The sequence below is a fragment of the Pungitius pungitius genome, chromosome 3 (genome assembly GCF_949316345.1).
Source record: "Pungitius pungitius chromosome 3, fPunPun2.1, whole genome shotgun sequence".
Taxonomy (NCBI): domain Eukaryota; kingdom Metazoa; phylum Chordata; class Actinopteri; order Perciformes; family Gasterosteidae; genus Pungitius; species Pungitius pungitius.
In genome coordinates, this window is record NC_084902.1 from 18,411,604 (window position 1) to 18,428,748 (window position 17,145).

The 17,145-nt window shown below is 44.0% G+C and overlaps 1 protein-coding gene across 1 annotated transcript; it reads right to left on the minus strand.

The window, feature by feature from the left end:
- Nucleotides 1-10,198: 10,198 nt before the first annotated feature.
- LOC134126943 (piggyBac transposable element-derived protein 4-like) lies at nucleotides 10,199-11,513 on the minus strand. Its single transcript, XM_062560881.1, has one exon. The coding sequence runs from the start codon at nucleotides 11,385-11,387 to the stop codon at nucleotides 10,251-10,253; it is 1,137 nt and encodes a 378-aa protein (XP_062416865.1). The 5' UTR covers nucleotides 11,388-11,513; the 3' UTR covers nucleotides 10,199-10,250.
- Nucleotides 11,514-17,145: the final 5,632 nt, after the last annotated feature.

Here is a 17,145-nt window from a genome sequence, read left to right on the forward strand (position 1 = left end):
AGATGTCATAAGCAACCAGATGATCAATCCTTTTACATGTGAAGAACAGGAGCTGATCAACATTTTAACAGGCCACAAAGCCACATCTGCTGACTTGATCTCGGCTCGTGAAAAAACGACTGGGGGCACAGGCTGCAGCAAAAAAGAAATCTGAGGCAGCTGGAATGATCCTGAAAGCCTGAAAGGTGAGGAATGAGAGGATGAAGACCTGCCCCAGCAAAATTAAGTAGTACAAGCAACATGATACTCTCCCTATACCTGAATGGAAAGACTTCATTCACAATCCACTGAATAAAGTCTGTTGAACCACATCGGGGGAAGCATGGGCGGCTCAGAACAAGTCACTTCCTGCAGGATGTACACTTATTCTTAGTGGAATCCGTCAGCGACTTGTCAGGTTGAGCTTCCAGAACTTTCCTGTGAGAAACATGAGGAGAAACATGAGGAGGCACATACCAGGATGTTTGCTCACATTGCATACTCAGTACAAATACTGCACCACAAAGGCACTGTAGTGGTTGGGACTGACACAGATGTGATCGTGATGTGCATGTACTACATAACACATGGATGGGCTGCAGGAGCTGTGGTTGAAGACGAAGGATATCTTCCTACCTGTTCATGCCATCTCCGAAGCTCTGGCAGGGAGGTATGATGTGGCAACTTCAGATCTTAGATTTCTTCTCCTCAGCACCTACATACTTACCGGATGTGACACACCAAAAAAAAAACACGGCCATACACAACTGCTATTAAACACCTGACAGACCTTCTGCCTCTGTGCAGGTACGGTGACCCTGAGGAAAGCCTGGATGTTCAGGAAAGGTTATAAGCACGACGATACATGGTGTCACTCTATGACATTAGTGACTTTGGTGGTACTCTAGATGCACTGCGAGCCCATCTCTTTGTGAGCATCAATGGAGACATGTGTTTCATTCCACCAACTGAAGACGCCTTCCTATTACACCTTTGCCGAGCCCTGCATCAGTGCATGATTCCGCCAACCTACCCAGCAGCCACTGATTTTGGGAGGCAAAATTGGCAGCAACCGTGATGCAGAAAGACGCAAAACCTTCTGAACTCAAATACAGCAATTACTGCCGCTGCAAGAAAAGCATGTGTTCCCGAGGATGCTCCTGTGCAAGAGCCAACGTGAAGTGTGGCATTGCATGTCCCTGTATCAGGGAACACAACAGATGTTCAAGGATTGAACTTGTGCTTGAAGACAGGGACTCCTAAGAAGGCCGGCAGGGTTTTTTATCGCGCTGCTATATAACCCCGTGTTCGCTGTCTCCTCAGGGGGTGAAGGTGACGGTCTGTCCCCAGAGCAGTATCTGCAGTGTGCCACCCTCCTGATTATCCCGCCTCACAGGGACCTGCAACTAATAAAGTTGCTGTTAAATTATTTCGTTTTGTTAAAGTTGTAGTCATCTGAGGCAATAAAATCATGAAAGTGGTTTTGTTGAATTATATCTTGTGTGACACATTTCCGTTGGGAGGACAAGGGCTGCAGTCCTCCAGTCCTGAGCATGTGAAACACGTGTTTCCTGGTCAGCTTGTGCAGATCCATGCTTGCCCTTAGCGCGCCGAACAGCACACGCTTCCCAACTGCACCAAACACAAACAAAAACTCTCTCTATAAAGCTACAAAGATAAACGTGCACACAAAACCTCTTGAACCCTACACACCACAACACACTCTCATACACAACACCACCTAGTGAAGAAAAACCATTGCTAGTATCGCTCTCAGAACCGCGCTCTGTACTCTCAGAGAGAGAGAAAGAGAGAGACAGATGAAAGAAAAGCGAGAGAGAGTGAAGAACATACACCTGTCATCACTCCATCACCGTCCTCAACCTTTGACCTCTTCTCCTCCTCTTTCCCAGCTTGTTTTGGATACACACAATTTCTCTGCCCTCAATCCTGCCTGACATATAGTCAGTGTAGGTGTGTGTTTGGTAATGTGTGTGTGTGTGTGTGTGTGTGTGTGTGTGTGTGTGAGAGAGACATTTTCAGAAGGAAAGAGAACATAACATAACATAAGAAAACGTTTTTCTTAACATGTTCAGCAGCTCTTTTTGTCTCAATGATTATTTCAGACACACAAACGCAGGTAGTAATAGGAACACTTAAAAGCACATGAACCTTAAGTTTCAACCAGGATGTGGAACTGTAAAATTTCCAAAATAAGGTCCCGGTTTTGATAGAGTAACCCACAACACAAACAGAAAACTCTAGATCAGCTAGTGTGACACTGGAAGGTCAGAGGTCATCCAGGGAGGAAGTGAGAGAGGAGCAGAAATAGACAGACGGGCAGGCTGGGAGCGGAGTGTTAGAGGTCACCCGGGAGGAGGAATATGAGCTTCTCCACAATTGTGCACCATACTGATGCGTCTGATAGTTGTAGCTGAGAGTGGCCTATAAACGTTTTAATGACAACACCGTAAACTTGACTTCCACAACTTCTGTATTTATTTTGTAGTGTGTAATCGAACTGTTAACTCTTTGCTTTTTTAACTTTGAATGATAAACAAGTTTGCTGTCTTAAATTAGACCTGGAATTTTAAGCGGAACTCAGAAAGATGAGAGAAATGGAGGGTAAAGCAAAGGTATCACAGAAAATTTGCTGTTTAAACATAACTGTTGTACTGGTTGCAGATAATGTACTGAAGGAGTTTAGTTATTTGGTTAGTTTCCTTTGTGTTTGTGCATGAAGCTGTTTTGTGTCTTCTAATTTAGTTTAGATATAATCAACCCTTACTTTTGCATTTATAAAAATACCCCATTACTAAATTAAGAACAGCCATTTGTTTTCCAAGAGTTGTATTATCATGTACTGTACATATAATGACATATTTCAAATAGTTAAGACAGGAAAACTTTCCTCCCAAGTACCAAGCTGTATGAGCGAGATGTTGTGCTCTTTCTTTCTCTCCTCTGCTTATTCTGTCTCTCTACTATTTTCCCCCTTCTTCACTTCCTCCTCCTCTTCCTCACTTCCTGCTGCTTGGACAGTTGTCAGACTTGTCTGACCTGCAGGTCTGACAAAGCTCTCAACTTGTTGTGCACAGGATGGAAAGTGATTTTAGCTTCAACGTGGAACAGGAACTGCTTCTGAGAGCAGACGCCAACTGTGGTCACACACACACACACCCCCTTACTCCCCATATGAACCTGGTTTGTCTCAGCTGAACCTTGTTTTAAGAGGCATAAATCTTTAAAGGCCACCCATCTCTCTGCAGGTCACTGCACGGGAAGCAGGGGCCAGCAAGAGAATAGTTTATTGGTGTTTAGAGTGCGTGTGTATATGTGTGTGTGTTTGCGAAATCCAGGGTTGTGATGTAACTGTATAAATTAATCCACTCTATTGACCTTTATTTTGTTTGTTTATGGACGGTTAATCCTGCCAATATAACCACAATAAATACCTTAGTCTATATGCAAAAGTCAATAGTCAAACTGGCATAATGTTTCACATTTTCACATTTAATAAGAAACTTACAATAAACAATATAGCTAATTTGGATCTTGATGCAGTATTTATATTTTTTAATTCGACATTTCACACTCAGACAGCAACATGACTCTCAGCTGGACATCTTTAAATATATATGTTTAAATCACTACATATGAAAAATAGTTGTTTGGTGCTTTATTTATTTTTTGAATATCAACCTTTATACTGTAATAAATACAATATATGAACCTATTAGTAGTAATAGGAGTAGTAGTTTTCCTTTGAAGAAGATAAGATAAGAAGCTGCACTAAGAATAAATTGCAAATAAAGAACCAGTGAACACAAAGTTTGATGAACATCATATTATTAGATATGAAATTTGTCTGTTCACTTGTAAAAAAACATAGGCAAAAGAAACCCATAAAAACGCCTCAGATCAACAACATCCCAGACGGATCAGTGTCATGTTATTCGTCCATTTCTCTCCCCCTGTATTTCCCACCATCATGCTCCTCTTCCCTCTTTACATCCACCTAGTTGCCGACCTTTGACCTCACCCATCGTGGGAACTTTTTTAGGAGGATGAGTTGGCGTGACGACTAGAAGGACATTACCAAGGGAATGATGAGTATAACAGAACCGTAGCACCTGTCTGATCCCCCATCCCCTTCCCCCACTCAATAACATACGCTGGAAGGTTGATTCCTGAGCTTTTTAGAGTGAAAGCCTATCGATCACACAGGCCCTCATTCATCCACCATAACAAGTTTAATAACACAGAGCTAACTGTGGAAGCTGTGAATCGGATGAAAAAGACAGTGTTCTGCAAAGTGGTCAAGCTGTTAGACATTTATTAACATATTATTAACCCCCGAGAAAGAAAGAAAACACTTTCTTGGGTGGTCAGGCAAGCTAAGCAGACAAAGATAAGGCAAAAACAATGTGAGGAATAACCGTTAAAGACCAGTCAGAAGCTGGAGAGCCAACACTACGCATTGCTGGAACGCTTGACACAGAGAACAAAGCTTCAAAAGTGTGTGTGTGTGTTCATCAGAAACTGTGCCTCCGAAGATCTAACCAGCACCAGAAGACATAGAACATTTGTAGTCCATTTGGCCAGTACATAGAATTATATAAATCCATATAAACAATGCACAATCACCCATAGGGTTCCTTACCCTTAATGAATCTACAGTGTTACAGTCCACAACTGTGTTTACTTTCGTTAGCAGCTGAAAACTTCCATGACGGCATCTGAAACCCTGAACAGACAGATAAGTGTGATTAACAAATGAGCTATTAAAGCTTTCAGCACACTAAGGGAAACACTGGAACACACACCCAATGATACACAGTAAAACAAACGCTGTCCTAGATTCAGAAAGTCGGCTTGGACAGACCAAGACCTCAAACAAGATAAACCAGACAGGGAACTTCAGCCCTGTTGATTATCTAACCCTAATCGGTTCATGAAGTGTTTAATATCAGTCAACAGTACTTAATTAATACACAGACACAAAGAACCTTTGCTTTTTGTTTATGACACAATTAGTTGATTGGAATTACATGATGAGTCTTCTAATTAATCATTAACAGTTTGGTCTATAAAATATGGGAAACAAGTGACCCATGGCAATCACAATTTCTATGAAATGTAGGTACAGTATCTGAACAACCATTCAAATCCCCCGCAAAAATAATTTATAGTAGTATACTGTATAACTGAGGAAGTTGTAATTAGTTGGACGTCTAATGGTGAAACTATGACAAAAAATTACATATAAATAAATAAACACATGTATAAATGCTAGAATTTATTTATAAATAAATAAATGCTTAAATTAAAGAATAAAAACATAAATGTATAAATATAAGTTGTTACCTAAATATTACATAATTAAATAAATCTATTTCTACGACCAAAAATGAAAAAAATACAGTTGTGATTTAAACGTGACAGCGCCCTTTTCGACTGCGCAGCTTTGGTCGTCTTTATGGTAGTGGCTTAAAGCACTGACCATCCCAGTTAAACCATCCGACGTGATACTACTTGACCAATCAAGTCTTTGCATTCCAGGCAGGACGACGAAATCGTCTCAATACTGCGGACAGACAAAAGAGGTAGCGGCAAATTACAAATAAAAAAACGGTAAGAAAATAAAGAAAAATTTAAGAAAAATAAGAGTGAGACGGAGAAAGTCAGAGAAAGAGACGCAAGAGAAAAATGAGGAAAAATGGACAGCGAAAATAGAGCATTTAATCTATAATGGACGGACTGGTTTCTGTTCATACTTACCACTGGAGCACTAAACCAGTGTCTCATATGTTCAGAACGCGTTCAAACGCCATCATGAGGCGCAATGAGCTCCTCCACGTGAGGAGAACGGCCCTGAAACGTCCGCACATGGTGGTAATCTTGCTACAGTTGCAGTTTGCGCACCCATAACATTGTGTTGGTGGTATATGTACTTTTAAAATAACCATTTAAGAAAAATGTCTATAAATATATGGAGGACAAAAAATGACTTAATATATAATAAATAAATAAAGTGTATAAATAATTGCGTAAATACACAGGCTGAACATCATTTTTGAGCAGAATTGGTCAGGAGCGAGACAGAAGCAATCGATCCCTGCACTTCGCTTCTGTAGCGCGTCTAGAATCTGCTAGCAGCTCATGGCTTCTACCGGAAGAGATGCGGCTGAGTAGCTTGGTAACTGTGAGGTCCTGTTTAACATGTAGGCAGCGTAACAACAGAAGTTGTTTAGCTCACGTTTCCTAAATGCTGTTGTTCAAGAGGCCAACATACTAACGTTGTATTAAACTGTAGCGTTCACTGCTTTATTTTTTTGCAGCACCGAGAACCGCAAACCAACCAATTTCACCTCTGTGACACCCAGTGGGGGGTGGGAGGGGTCCTGCAGTCTTCCCTTGTGGAGACTAGGGTAACCATCGCGTCAGATCACATTCCTGTAAGGTGTGCTAGGCTTTATTCAGCCAACAAGTTTCCTCTGCAACGTTCTTATTGTCTTGTCTGATTATAGCTTCTCCTCTTCACTTGAATCTAGCTGAGGTTTCAAAATTGGTCCATACAATGAATGGAGAAGGACGGGGTGATCTGTTGCTGCCAATATTTTCAGGGTCATTTGAGAAAACTGTCTATAAATAATGTTGAATAGTTCAGTAAAGCCTGTGTATTAATATAATAAAACTTGTAAAAGTGATGAAATGGTTATTTCCAGGCTTGGAAAAGTCATGGAATTAAATAAAATCCCAAAAGTTTTGGGAAAGTCATGGAAATTTGTTATTTTATGTGTTCGTGTGGTTTGGATACGTTTTAAATAAATCATATTGTTTCAATGAGAGATGCTCAAAATATAAGCAGGACTCTCTCATACTCGCACCGCAAATAGTTAAACCGAGGGTGTAGCGGCTAGGGTTGTTCCGATACCAAAATTCTGACTTCGATACTCTACCTGGCAAAATATTTCGATACTCAATACTTTTCAATACAATGCCACAAACAAGATACTGGAATATTTATCTATGATAGTAATAAATAAAACATCTTTAAGGTTCCCTTTTTAGCAGCTTCTTCCTGCCCAGCTTTTTGCACACTTAACAAATGTCATTCATATTAGTATTAGCCCACAGTAGGATATTAATGAAAACAACATGGTAAAATCATAGCATTGATTATACACAGCTATGTAACCTATTGTCCGTATCTATATGACTACATCGTTATTCCATAAGAATGAATTACATAATTTTACAGATGTGTGTTTGAGGTGGAAAAAAAACTAAAGATATGTTGGTTGGGTACATTAAAGATGGACACATAATTAAAGGTCAATTTCACCCCTATATTGAAACGACAATGAAAATTGCATCTAGTGTGTATTATTTTGTACAATGTTGTGTGCATTCTGACCTCATAATCAAATAGACCCACATGAGTGAAATTGTAGGTCATTTTGCATTGCATTGCACTATTCAATAACTTATTTGCTGTCTTGCTTTGTCTTGTGTTGCACTTGCTTGATGTTTGACTGAAAGTTGTTGTCAAACCAACAAACACAGCTACAGGGCTGCCATCTCTCACGGGTCCCCCGTGTGACACATGCTTTTGCATGTTTTCACACGCACTCACGCCACACGTGAAATTTATTACACAAAAAAACAATCCGCGCTGTTTCATCTCCAGCCTCGCCGACGGTAAATGGCACATCTGTGACGCTGCACGTTGACTAGCTGGTTTGTCATAAACAAAGTAAGCGGATTTCAACAGGTTTCACTAAGTTTAGCCGCTAGCCAGACGTCTCGTTAGCGATGTTAGCAGCTGGTTATAACACGCTTGGACATTGATGCTACTAATAAGTGCTTTCACGTCGGCTTCTTTGAACGCTACGGCCGCCGGGGGGGTGAATGCTACGCGTGAGACACAAAAGCGTGTGAGTCACCGGGGAAACTGAGAGAGATGGCAGCCTGTAGCTGTGTTAGCTTGACAACAACTTTCCTAACAGTCTAACATGCAAATGCAACACAAGACCAAGCAGACATCCTCTGTTACCCGGACATTTCCTCTTTTTGAGACCAAAGATATGCGTAAAATAATAAATACTTCGTATCTAAAGTATTTCCAGATCTCACTTCTGGCATCTTTTCTTTCACCAATCCGAGGACTGTCAACAACAGCTCTCCTGAGATGACTCTGTGAGTGACAGCTGCCTGTTGCATGTGAGCTGGAAGCCCCGCCCACCCAGCCAACGCGTGCAGGCAGCCGGACAGGGAGCGGAACACTGAGTGCGCTTTTTTAATAAAGTACCGGTACTAAAAATAGTCAGAACCGTACCGTTTTAACGTAAGGGTTCCGCGGTACCTTTCTAGTACCGGTACACCACCCAACCCTAGTAGCGGTGTTCCGTTGGTGTTTGTGACTGACCTGCAGTTCACTTATACAATCGTAATCGCTGCATTGGATATGGGATGCATTTTGAACATTTTCAGGAATATGTTTGCGAATGTGTGACGACACAAGACAACATCTGCCGCTGTTAGAACACAAACACGCACGCGTAGGCAAACCAGTGTTGTGCCAGATCCTCAATAAAGTTTACCCATGGTCATGAAGATACTCATTTATTGTTACATGGACTTTGCATGCCGCTTAATACCCAACTGAGATCGGCTTGTGCCGCTCTGAAAAAGGATCCTTCCACCGACCACTTTCTGCATTCTTCGCTACTGCGGTTATTCCTGCATGTCCTGTCGGGGGTTATGCGTCTGCACGCTCCGCTAAAGCCGCTGCCCCCCCACTCTTCAAGCGCATTGCTGGTTTCAAAACTCTGGCAATCACTCCTAATAGCTTGTCGAAGGATCCCAGCATCATTAAATTAATTCCAAACTTGAAGAGGAGGCGTATGCAGTGGAAAGTTCTACTTTTGGTTTTGGTTTTATTGTACAAAGGCATACAGCAAAAGTGAAATCAGTGACATAGCCAATCAACACACATGCATGTAATCACGCACACAGACTACTGGACAAATGGCCACATTTTCTCTCTCTCACTCAATTTCTGGGAAAAGGCAGATTTTAGGCAGCAGATTGTTACCAACCTGGATATATAAACAGCCTCCTTCCTGTTTACTCACCGCCATTTGTGCTCACAGCTTATCTGTCAACTGAAAGCGAAAATGACCATTGCTAGGATAAGAGATTGATGACTATGATAATAATGATAATAAATATTAACCTAACCAAAAAACTTTACCATTAAACCACTATACCACTATCCTATATACTCTACATACAATTGACTAAGTGGACACGCTAATGATATGTCATTCTAACTGTCAGTAGCTAACAGTTAGCGGGGATGGATCCGAGACTCTCTGAGAGAGTCTTCACAACTTCGCTCACAGATTTACCTTCAAGTACATTTGCTGACGTTGCAAGACTGTTGGAGGAAAATTCTGTCACAAAAAGAACAAATTAAATAAAGTTGTGAGCATCACAGGTTAAAGGCAGATTTAAAATGATGAGTTTTAAAACTGGCGAGTGATGGAGAATGTCTGATGTGCGGAGGAGAAGGTTCCAGAGGAAGTCTGCAGCATTAGAAAATGCCCCGTCCCTCCAATTGCGGTATTTATTGGAGGTTGGCGTTGGCTGATCCGAGTCTATTCTCGCGGGAGCGCAAGTCTGTTCTCCCCATCTTAGGTATTGAGAAAGGGCCTATGACGTGGGAAATTGTGAACTTGTGGCTGTCGAGATCGCCTTGAAGGAGAGGTGTCATTGCCTGGAGGGGGCGGAGCTAACATTTGTGGGGTGAACAGAGTATGTAAGATCGGCCAAGCGTCTCAACTCCCGCGAAGCCACGTGGGCTCTGTTTTTTGATCGATTTCTGTTTTCTCTTACCTACAGGCCTGGCTCCCAGAATGGTAAGCCAGACACCCTGTGCAACCCTCCCAGATCATGAAGTGGTTCTTAACCCTCCTGTTGTCCTCATTTTCTGTATACACCCCGTGTCCTCCGGGTCAAAATGACCCGTCTTCACTAAACCTCTCATATAAGCAGCTTAATTTAATTTTAAACACCAGCTTTCAACTTGCTTGAAGAAACAACTTGTCATTCACCACAGAATGTGTTAAGAAAAGAAAAAACTGTAGAAAAAGGAGTTTTTATTCATCCAATGACTCAGTTTCTCATTTTTTCTCTAAGAACAAGTCTGAAAAAATGTACCACAATGAACAATACAAACATGAAAAATAACATAACCCATTCAACTAATTGGCACATGTAGGGCAGTATGCAAGTGCACAGCCTTTGCAGATATATTTCTTACACCTGCAGCACACCGTATGTGTTTTACAGTCTTTCTTTTGAGGGCAGAACTGACATCTCTTCCTCTTACTTGCCCTAGCTGGGGAAGTGGCTGTGGTAGCTGGATCCTCAGGTTGATCAGGAGTTCCTGCACTCTGAATAGCTTTTACCACTGCGGCTGACGCTTCTGTGCGGGGGACGTGCTTCCTTCTTTCAATCAGTGGAGTCACAAGTGCCTTTCCTACCTGCTCCAGGAACACCCTCCTCTTGTTCTGCTTACGAGACATCCAGGTCGGGTTGATCTCTCTCCAAATCACAAAGGCATTGTAGGAGGAAACATCAATGATGTTGTGGAAGATGACCAGGGGCCAGCGGGCAGTCATCCTTCTGCAGCTGTATGTTCCAATCACCTTATCTAGGTTGTCCACACCTCCTTTGTTCCGGTTATAGTCTAGGATGATGACTGGCTTCCTGTCTTCACGATCGCTAATGTCACCGTCTGTGTGCAGTGTGCTCAGAAGAACTACATTCTTGTTTTTCTTTGGGAGGTGAGAAACAAGAGCAGTGGTGGGAGTGAAGGCAAACTTCGATGAGAAGACCTCTCTCTCCTTTGATGCAAGCAGTGCAGGTGGGAGCTCAGGCTTGTTCTTTCGAACTGTACCAACCATGGTGATCTTCCTCTTCAGGAGCTGCTGTCCAAGTTCATAAGAGGTGAAGAAATTGTCGCATGTCACATTGTGACCCCTCAGTCCCTCTGTCACATCAAGCACAACTCGCATCCCCTGGTTCTTCTCTGGGCATCCACTGGTCAGCTTCCCGGTATAAACTTGCATTTTCCAAGCATAGCTTGATTTGGCATCGCATGCCACCCATGACTTGATCCCATATTTGGGAAGAAATCCCATAGGATATATTGTGTTGTTTACTTCTGGAACTGATTGATCTGAGACACAACTAAAACATTGTAACATTCTGTGGTGTTTGAATAACTCTGTGACCTTGATTTCAACTCTATTTGCCTCACGGGTCATTTTGACCCGAAGACCACCTTTGTACATTTTTTTGTACAGCTTACATGGAAATGTGAATAAAAGCAACATTTCACTTTTTCTACTGTTGGGGCCAATCTAGGCAAAGTCATAAAATTTCAAGTGAAAAAAATATCGTTAAGGGGGATTTTGGGTTTTTTTTAACACAGTGTCGGGTCATTTTGACCCGAAGACAACAGGAGGGTTAAGTACCCTGGGGACTCTTTATGTCCAAACACAGCAGGGTAAGGGATTTTAAAATATTCCACACATATTCCAATGTTGTATATTCAATATGTTATTCAACAACACTCTCACATATTAATTATCATATATTTATTTATGTATATGTTTACTGGGGACATGACATGTGGCAGTAAAGTGCTGTCCCATTCATATTTACACCATTTGAAGGCACCTGGGCAGAAGTTAGGGGTAAGGTCTTGCTCAGGGACACTTCGACACATGTTGCAGCCGGGGTTCAGACCTTGTGATCGCCGGTGAACCCTCTCTACTCCATGCATGGCCTCCCGATCGGCCTCACAAGATGTCCCACTGAATCAGGACATGCCCATATCAGAATATGGATGACGTGACTGCTTTCTATCATTGTTCCCAGGTTGGTAATAAGTTCCATCCATGCACCTTTGTGACCCAGAGGTTCTCCTTCTATGAGTAACAATGACACTGACGCTGCTGGAGGTTAAGAGCAATTAGGACCCTGGGTTAGGAAAGACAGGATTCCTCATGAACCCACACTTCTAGTGGCCGATATGTGGCTGCCTGTCCTAATTTTTTCCCAGAACAAAATGTTATTTTTTCATGCATTTTTAATTTGTATTGTACTACATTCTGTTAGTCATTAAATTATTTTTCATATTCTAAACTTAAGACAGTTGATTCTTTTGACTTTTCACATCCGGCCAGAGTGAAGGGAAAGGGAGCTGTGCCTTTATTCTGCTGTCAGAACCCAGGGCTGGACTGGTAATCTGGCAGGGACAGCGGCCCATTGGTTCATTTTCCATACTGACACTGGGCTGGCCCAATCATCTGTTAGCAGGCCCCATCCCTCCCTCTCGTGTGTCAGTCAGATGCATTCAGTGGCTCAGAGCCCGAAAGAAATCTGTGGATTAGGATGGAGAAACAAAAACGTAAGAGCAAGAGGGGTGCGGAGAAACTGCGGGCCAAAAAAAAAAAATCTAGAGGTTGAGGCCTCAACATGTTCAAAAATAACCGACATGTTTAGTGCTGTAGCTTCAGTTTCCAAAACTACTACAGTACCTGATGACATGTTGCAGAAACACCAGGTGAACATCTTGGTGCAGGAGGAGAGGTGACTAGCCACAGTGATAGCGGTGCTTGCGGCTCGCAGGCAGCAGAGGAGAAGGTGCAGCAGGAGTCTGAGTCTGACAGTGAAGTCAAGGAGGGACAGAGTGAGCAGGAGAGAGTCATTGAAACCGAAAGCAAGCAGGTTAAAAAGTTACTGCAATGGCCACTCAGTTAGCTAAAGTCAAATAACACAGAGTAAGCTATTTTGCACTGTTTTTGTAGCTAGCAGAGTTGAGAGTTCACTTATTCAATTGCAACTTTCTATATTCTAATGTAACCATTTAAAACTCTTCTCTTGAAAAAAAACGTAAATGATGCCATTTGATTATTTTAATTATTACTCGCCCACAACGAGTTACACGTTAGAAGGTAACTAACGTATGTTATTTGGGGGTTAAAAACCCGCTTTGCATTTTGAAAGCTGTAGATTCAACTAACTAGAAATTTTCTAATGGCTGACTCTCTTAGTTTGTGGCAGTCTCTCTCTCTACTCTACTTACTTTGTGTAGGCCCTGCTCCACTGCCATCTTTGATCACCAGGGACTGGGAGTCAGTCAAGAGAGAGTGACTACACTGGTCCATGGCACTTACAGTAGTTCTCAGCTTTGTATGGGTTTTTGTATGGAAGTAAATCTGTGTCATCGGGGGTTGAAATAAAAAGGTGATTGAATTTCTAACACTGAATATTTATGCATTGAAATGATGTACCTGAATGTTTTTCAACATTAAAACACCACAAAAAAATTCAACCTAAAAAAAATCACTGTTAAAATATTCAGAGGATAGGATAATAGAAATGACGGTTAAAATATTAAACCCAAAAAATTCAGCCGCGGGACACCAACATCCGGGACACTAAGGTAAAGCAATCGATTCTAGATTCAAGATCAGGAGCGTGCGTCAAGCAAAAGGAGCGAGGAACCAATACAACTTGGGCTTCGGCTTGTAGCCATGTCCAATAATAACGGGGCTTTAAATCTTCTTTATGCCATCAGTGTGGCAACGTATGAAGAAATACATAAAAGAACATACACTCACCGGCCACTTTATTAGGTACCCCATGCTAGTAACGGGTTGGACCCCCTTTTGCCTTCAGAACTGCCTCAATTCTTCGTGGCATAGATTCAACAAGGTGCTGGAAGCATTCCTCAGGGAGTTTGGTCCATATTGACATGATGGCATCACACAGTTGCCGCAGATTTGTCGGCTGCACATCCATGATGCGAATCTCCCGTTCCACCACATCCCAAAGATGCTCTATTGGATTGAGATCTGGTGATTGTGGAGGCCATTTGAGTACAGCGAACTCATTGTCATGTTCAAGAAACCAGTCTGAGATGATTCCAGCTTTATGACATGGCGCTTTATCCTGCTGAAAGTAGCCTTCAGAAGTTGGGTACATTGTGGTCATAAAGGGATGGACATGGTCAGCAACAATACTCAGGTAGGCTGTGGCGTTGCAACGATGCTCAATTGGTACCAAGGGGCCCAAAGAGTGCCAAGAAAATATTCCCCACACCATGACACCACCACCACCAGCCTGAACCTTTGATACAAGGCAGGATGGATCCATGCTTTCATGTTGTAGACGCCAAATTCTGACCCTACCATCCGAATGTCGCAGCAGAAATCGAGACTCATCAGACCAGGCAACGTTTTTCCAATCTTCTATTGTCCAATTTGGATGAGCTTGTGCAAATAGTAGCCTCAGTTTCCTGTTCTTAGCTGAAAGGAGTGGCACCCGGTGTGGTCTTCTGCTGCTGTAGCCCATCTGCCTCAAAGTTGGACGTACTGTGCGTTCAGAGATGCTCTTATGCCCACCTTGGTTGTAACGGGTGGTTATTTGAGTCACTGTTGCCCTTCTATCAGCTCGAACCAGTCTGGCCATTCTCCTCTGACCTCTGGCATCAACAAGGCATTTCCGCCCACAGAGCTGCCGCTCACTGGATGTTTTTTCTTTTTCGGACCATTCTCTGTAAACCCTAGAGATGGTTGTGCGTGAAAATCCCAGTAGATTAGCAGTTTCTGAAATACTCAGACCAGCCCTTCTGGCACCAACAATCATGCCACGTTCAAAGTCACTCAAATCACCTTTCTTCCCCATACTGATGCTCGGTTTGAACTGCAGGAGATTGTCTTGACAATGTCTACATGCCTAAATGCACTGAGTTGCCGCCATGTGATTGGCTGCTTAGAAATTAAGTGTTAACGAGCAGTTGGACAGGTGTACCTAATAAAGTGGCCGGTGAGTGTATAATGTTCACCCTGAACCTGTCACGGTTTGGGTCTGCTTCTTGTCTTATTTTGTAATTTTCAGGTCTCTTGTGTTCCTGGGTAACTTCACTTCCTGCCTTGTCCTGTGATTGCCTGATTGTTTCCACCTGTGTCCAATCACCTGCACCTCCCTAGTGTATTTAAGCCATGTGTGCCTGTTGTCCTTTGTCGCGTCATTGTTGAGTGTCACCGTCGTTGGTGCATGTCCGTCCTCGCTTTTTTCCAGTAGATTTATTAAAGAACACCTTTTTTTTGTGGAACACTCTGCGTCTGAGTCCTCCCTGCCTCGACCCGCACCAGCCTGCCTGACAGAATGACGCGACCCAAAAAGGACTCAGCAGAGTGGGGTCCCCAGAACCCATTCTGGGGAACCCGTCTGGCTTGAGGTGGGCCCCGCAACGAACAGCGGGCGGCCCACTTAGGGCCCAGCATTTACCTGGAATCCCCAGCTGCCACCGGCCTTCCCGGAGACACCGGAAGGCGTTCCGGCCGCCGCTCCCGCCGCCCCACGCTGACCTCAGGGGAGGTCACCAGCGGGAAGTTTTTGGCACCCGAACCCCCCTTAGCCTGGAGGCCCTTCCCTGGGGTCGGCCCTTATGTCGACCGGGTGATAACCTTGGCTGCTAAGCTACAGGCTGCCTACAGCAAGGCAACAGGGTCACCAAGACCCACGCCCCCGGCCCCAGCTCCAAGACCCACGCCCCCGGCCCCAGCTCCAAGACCCACGCCCCCGGCCCCAGCTCCAAGACCCACGCCCCCAGCTCCAGTTCCTAGGCTCACGCCCCCGACCCCGGCCCCCAGACGCCTGTCTCCGCCCTACCTGGCCCCCAGACGCCAGTCTCCGCCCTACCCGGCCCCCAGACGCCAGTCTCCGCCCTACCCGGCCCCCAGACGCCAGTCTCCGCCCTACCCGGCCCCCAGACGCCAGTCTCCGCCCTACCCGGCCCCCAGACGCCAGTCTCCGCCCTACCCGGCCCCCAGGCGCCAGTCTCCGCCCGACGCCAAGCAGCCGGAGCCGCACAGTCCGGCGCCCTACGACACGCAGCCGGAGCCGCACCCCCGAGACCCTGAGGCCCGGCCGCCGACCCGGCAGACCCCCGGAGCACCCCACGCCCGGCCGCCGCCACTGTCACCGTCACTGAAAAATGGGTTCTCGTTTCAGACTTTATGAGCAAATACAGGATCCCTTTGAGTTAATTTCTAAAGCCTTGCATTAAGACGTGCATCCCTTTATTTAAGACTCTGCGCTACTTGCAGGTCGCTGTGTTGTGCCAGATCCTCAATAAAGTTTACCCATGGTCATGAAGACTCATTTAACGTTACGTGGACTTTGAATGCCGCTTAATACCCAACTCAGAAAAAGGATCCTTCCACCGACCACTTTCCGCACTCGGGGCTACTGCGGTTATTCCTGCATGTCCTGTCGGGTTTATGCGTCTGCACGCTCCGCTAAAGCCGCTGCCCCCCCACTACGATACAGCGGCTTATGTGCCTCTTCTAGCGCGTTCCTGGATTCAAAACTCCGCCAATCACTCCTAACAGCTTGTCGAAGGATCTCAGCATCATTAAATTAATTCAAAACTAGAAGAGGCGTATTGTGAGCGGCTGTACGCTCTCGTTTAACTTCTGCTTAGTTCATGTCCAATACAGTCTGTTAATGTTGTCTATTACGGAATCTTACAGACACAAACCACACTGATGGCATAAAGAGTTAAAGCCCCGTTATTATTGGACATGGCTACAATCCGAAAGGTGTATTGGGTGCTCGCTCCTTTAGCTTGACGCACGCTCCTGATCTCGAATCTCGAATCGATTGCTCTACCTTAGTGTTCCGCATGTTGGTGTCTCACGGCTGAATTTTTTGGGTTGAATATTGTAACCATCATTTCTTTTTCGGCTGAATATTTTAACAGTAATTTTCTTTTTTAGGTTGAATTTTTTTGCGGTATTTTAATGTTGAAAAACATTCAGGTATATCATTTCAATGCATAAATATTCAGTGCTAGAAATTCAATCGCCTTTTTATTTCAACCTCCGACGACACAGATTTACTTCCACATTTTTGGGAACGGAACAGTACATATGCATATCTACAAGCACCGCAAGGATAGTGTACTGGTTGGTGGTTGTGTCCGACCGATTGTGGTGGGCCGTTCGGAGCAAAAATGCCAGGGCCCTTTTGCCCCAGCCCTGTCACAACCCACACAACCTACCGTAAACCAGAAAT